General features: G+C 48.0%; 2 protein-coding genes across 2 annotated transcripts; both read left to right on the top strand.

Annotated features, from left to right (window-relative positions):
* Positions 1-189: 189 nt before the first annotated feature.
* Pmar_PMAR028445 (hypothetical protein) lies at positions 190-765 on the top strand (the record flags this gene model as incomplete). Its single annotated transcript, XM_002779489.1, has 3 exons — positions 190-304; positions 346-683; positions 745-765. 3 exons carry the CDS (start codon positions 190-192, stop codon positions 763-765), a joined length of 474 nt encoding a protein of 157 aa, XP_002779535.1.
* A 29-nt stretch (positions 766-794) lies between these two features.
* Pmar_PMAR028444 (hypothetical protein) lies at positions 795-1,087 on the top strand (the record flags this gene model as incomplete). Its single annotated transcript, XM_002779488.1, has 1 exon — positions 795-1,087. A coding segment is annotated over one exon (293 nt), but the record flags the coding sequence as incomplete, so codon positions are not given.
* Between the last annotated feature and the right edge of the window lie 16 nt (positions 1,088-1,103).

Here is a 1,103-nt window from a genome sequence, read left to right as displayed (position 1 = left end):
TTGCCGCAGTCTGCTCGTCTACCATGTTTTTTTGGAAACAGCGTCTACCATGTTGGATGTTCTTGTCGAGTGGTAGAAAAAGTTTTGTGTTTTGGGCGAGCGAGATTGAACGATGCGTTAGCGTCGTCTACTACGTGTGTGATGAGTTGCGTGGGTATATACTGATTTAAGCTGTTTTGTCAAACTAACATGGATGCATATACAACAGAAGTCTGCAACGAGGTGATGGACTCTATGGAGTATACACCGGGTATGTCACTCGATGATATGGTTACCAATGCCCCATGCTTGGGCAATATGAAATGTACAAAGTGTGCGCTGCGCTAAGTATATGGTGTCTCCTAGGTACCGATGCTTTAGTTCGATGTCTAGAGGCAGAGGGAGTTAAATATATCTTTGGTATCCCTGGTGAGGAGAATCTAGATTTCCTAGAGTCGATTCGTGTGGCTGAACAAGAGGGTCGGATCAAGCTCATCCTCACGAGACACGAGCAAGCAGCTGGTTTTATGGCAGCTACTGTTGGCCGGCTTACTGGTCAGCCTGGCGTCTGCTTGTCGACACTAGGACCTGGTGCTACTAATTTCTCAACTGCTGTTGCATATGCTAAGCTTGGTGGTATGCCTATGTTGGTCCTAACTGGACAGAAGCCAATCAGGCATTCCAAACAGGGACAGTTCCAAATCGTGGATATTGTTGATCATTTCCGACCTATAACCAAATCGACAAACCAGGTCCCCGATGCAGGTAGAATGGATGTTGGGGTAATGAGAACTGCTTTTATCAATCATTGTCAGATGCTATTCCCTCGCTTATTCGAGAGTCTGTCCGGGAGGCATTGGAGGAGAAGCCTGGTCCAGTTCATATTGAACTTCCTGAGGATATTGCCGGGCATACCCTGGGTCCCAATGAGTACCTTTTCCCAATTGGGGAAGTACGTCGACCAGTCCCTGATGCAAAGGCCATTGCTAAAGCAGTCGCTCTCATCCATGCTGCCAAGCGGCCCCTCCTCTGCATCGGCTCAGGATGTAATCGTAAGCAGACCAGTAAGATGCTACGTAGGATCATCGACGAGACGGGTATCTATGCTGTGAGCACACAGATGG

Source organism: Perkinsus marinus (genome assembly GCF_000006405.1).
Source record: "Perkinsus marinus ATCC 50983 genomic scaffold scf_1104296946988, whole genome shotgun sequence".
Classification (NCBI taxonomy): domain Eukaryota; phylum Perkinsozoa; order Perkinsida; family Perkinsidae; genus Perkinsus; species Perkinsus marinus.
Note: the sequence above shows the minus strand (reverse complement) of the source record. Positions and strands in the feature narration are given on the sequence as shown.